At 57.8% G+C, this 3,019-nt stretch overlaps 1 protein-coding gene across 1 annotated transcript; it reads left to right on the top strand.

Moving 5' to 3' along the window:
* Positions 1–212: 212 nt before the first annotated feature.
* AYO21_12072 (hypothetical protein) lies at positions 213–1,946 on the top strand (the record flags this gene model as incomplete). Its single annotated transcript, XM_022661909.1, has 1 exon — positions 213–1,946. The coding sequence occupies one exon, from the start codon at positions 213–215 to the stop codon at positions 1,944–1,946; it is 1,734 nt and encodes a 577-aa protein (XP_022505776.1).
* Positions 1,947–3,019: the final 1,073 nt, after the last annotated feature.

The following is a 3,019-nucleotide window of genomic DNA, read 5'->3' as shown; positions in this document are numbered from 1 at the left end:
CTAGCAGGATAACGGCCATTAGATTTTGCCAGAGGGACCACAACGAGGAAGGAATATCTGCACAGGACTCGCCATCCAGCGATCACTAAGACAGTAAAGAAAGTGCTTCAGGTTCATACCTAGAGTAGATTGTTGGATCTCTGGGTTGGTATCTTCTGCGAGAAAGCACACCGACCTGAAAGAGCACAGGACATATCGAGTACAAGATCACAATGCGTCCAACAGAATCAACCTCGCATCCCTACATCCTTGAGACATCCCGTGGCTCACTCAAGGGTCTCGAGCAGCGGGACCTGGCAGGAAAACCGGTCCTATACCGCTTCGCCAAAGTCCCTTACGCGCTGCCGCCCACGGGTTCCCGTCGATGGCGTCGACCTCAAGCCTTGCCACAGGACTTTACGTTCAACGGCTCACAGGGCGCACCGGGGGACTACACACGCTTTGGGCCCATCTGCCCTCAACCCCACTATGACCATGGTTCAATCGCCATCGCAAATCCCAATGCCGCCCCGCCTGTCGAGAATGAGCAGGACGAAGACTGCCTGTACCTGAACATTTGGGTTCCGGCTTCAGCTCCGCCGAACAAGAAAGGGTGGCCTGTCCAGTTCCACATCCATGGCGGCTGGCTCCAGGTTGGGGATGCCCTGCAGCAGAACGACACGGACCCGTTCGACCTGATTGCCAGTACCACACCGCGCATCATCGTCTCGCCAACTTACCGCCTCAATCTGTTCGGCTTCCTGGCTGGATCCGAACTGGCTAGTCTCCAGGAAGACGCTTCGCCATCAAACTACGGCCTGTGGGACCAACGGTGTGCGCTGGAATGGGTGGCGAAGAACATCCACCTGTTTGGCGGCGACGCATCCAACATCACCGTGGGGGGCCTGTCGGCCGGCGCCAACAGCACGTTTTTCCAGCTCAACTACGACACTCTCCTGCCTCCGGAGCAGAGACTGATCAGGAGAGTGTACCTGTGGTCCAACGCGGTGGCGATCCAGCCGAATCCGACCACCTCACCGGTTCTGACCCAGCAGTTCAACGACCTCTGCGCGATCTTTGGCATCCCATCATCGAGCCGGCCGCAAGAGAAACTCGAGCGCATGCGCCAAATTCCGGCCAAGGACCTGATCGCGTCCCTGGCCAAGATGAAGATGCACACATTCCGCGCGTCGACCGACGACTGTTTCGTCCCCAGCACGTTCCTCTCAGCACTACACTCGGGCTCGTTCACCACCCGCCTCGCCGAGAACAACATCTCGGTCTTTCTCGGCGAGGTCTGCGACGAGAAAGAGCTGTACAAAATCGTCAACCCGCCCTCGTCGTACCAGGGACTCATGACCCAGTTAGCCAACTACTATCCCGCACACGTGGTCAAGGCGCTGTTACCGCTGTACACGATACCAGCTACTAACTCGACCAATGCAGCCGAGTGGGCCGAGGTGTTTAGCCAGATCGTGGCGGACGCACAGGTGCACGCCTCGCTCCGGGGTCTCACGCACATCCTGCTCAACCCGCCACAACAGAGACCTGGCGGTGCCGTCGTCAAACCCCTCCCGCCTACCAACGTGCACCGATACCGGATTTCCTGGCGCGCCAAGAACCTCGACCGCTGGGTCTCCCCCTCGGTCGGGGTGTGCCACGGCCTCGACGCCCCCATCTTTTGGGCAAGCGGCTGGCGCGCCGACTTCACCCAGGAAGACAAACGTGTGATCCAGCGCTTCTTGGCTCCCTTTGGCAGCTTCCTCGCCGGCGACGAACCCGTCCAGGGCAGTCGGGGCGCCATCCGCGGGGAGAGGTATGTCCGGTGGCTGGCCGCGGACGGCAACGTGGTCGACGACAAGGAGGACGAGTTGTGGGACCGCGGCATGCGCATCTGGGATAAAGTGTGGGAGGCGCAGAGGAACCTCGTGGCCAAGGAGAAGGAAAGCGGTGAGAGCCGGTTGTGATACTCGTAACAGCCGATTGATATTGGGGATTGGGATAATCAAGAGTTATACGGGCATGTGACCATGCGAGTTTGACTTGCTCCCTTTCTCCTGGCACGAGTATGGCTAGATAGTCGGTCAGTCAGTCAGCCTGTCTGTCCTGCACCCAAAGGGCCAGAAAAGCAATGAATTGAATTCAGTTAGATTTGAGACGGACGACCATTCACGATCTATCCATCCGAGAAGAAGATGATGAACCGGTGGTGATGAACTAAATCACTATGTTCCCCTTCGCTCCTCTTCCCTCCTCTCTACCTTCCTTATCTCCCTCCCTCTCTCTCTCCATCCTAACTATCCCACCTCGAGTATATTACTATAGTAAAAGCTTCACTCGAGCAACTTTTTCAAATCAGCCCTCTCGTCTAGCTCTTGGAGGAGATCCCGGAATGGCTCGTCGTCGTGGTTCTCGGCCTGGTCGGTGAAAAATGCCAGGTTGTCTTTGAGCCAGGTGCCTTCGTTGTCGGCCTGTATGTGATGTCAAGATCGGAACCAAAAGGTTAGTTGCAATAAAAGAAGGGGGAAAGGGGGCAGAGGGAAGACTCACGCTGGGAATGAGAACGCCGTTCTCAAGCGCGGCAATCACAGGCTGAAAGGCTATGAAGTGCAGTTTCCTCGCCAGCTTCTCTTCCTTGCTAATCTCGCCGCCGTGCCCATTGACGCCGGCGGTAGCGGCGCCGTTGTTGACCACGTCATACCACGCGCTCTGGAGCCGGAGGGCAAACGCGTCGAACCTCTCCTTTGTGCGCTTCGGCCCCGTCCGCACGGTCGCGAAGATGCGGTTCGGCGACGACACGCCGCGGTTGTACGGTTTCCCCGCCACGAAGAAGTCGCCGGCCGGCTCTCCCGCGACGAAGTGCACGTTGACAAACAGCGACGGGGTCAGGTACTCGGTGCTGTGCAGCACGGTGATTTTTTGCGCCAATGCGGCTTTTTGCTCCTGTGTGAGGGGGTACGAGTGTTGGATCTGTCGGGTGGATATGGTAGATATGGTTAGGAGGGATGTGTGTGTGTGTGAGAGAGAGAGAGAGAGAGAG

This window comes from Fonsecaea monophora (assembly GCF_001642475.1).
Source record: "Fonsecaea monophora strain CBS 269.37 chromosome Unknown Scaff218, whole genome shotgun sequence".
Lineage (NCBI taxonomy): Eukaryota > Fungi > Ascomycota > Eurotiomycetes > Chaetothyriales > Herpotrichiellaceae > Fonsecaea > Fonsecaea monophora.
The sequence above is the reverse complement of the archived record's forward strand: the minus strand, read 5'-3'. Positions and strand labels throughout refer to the sequence as shown.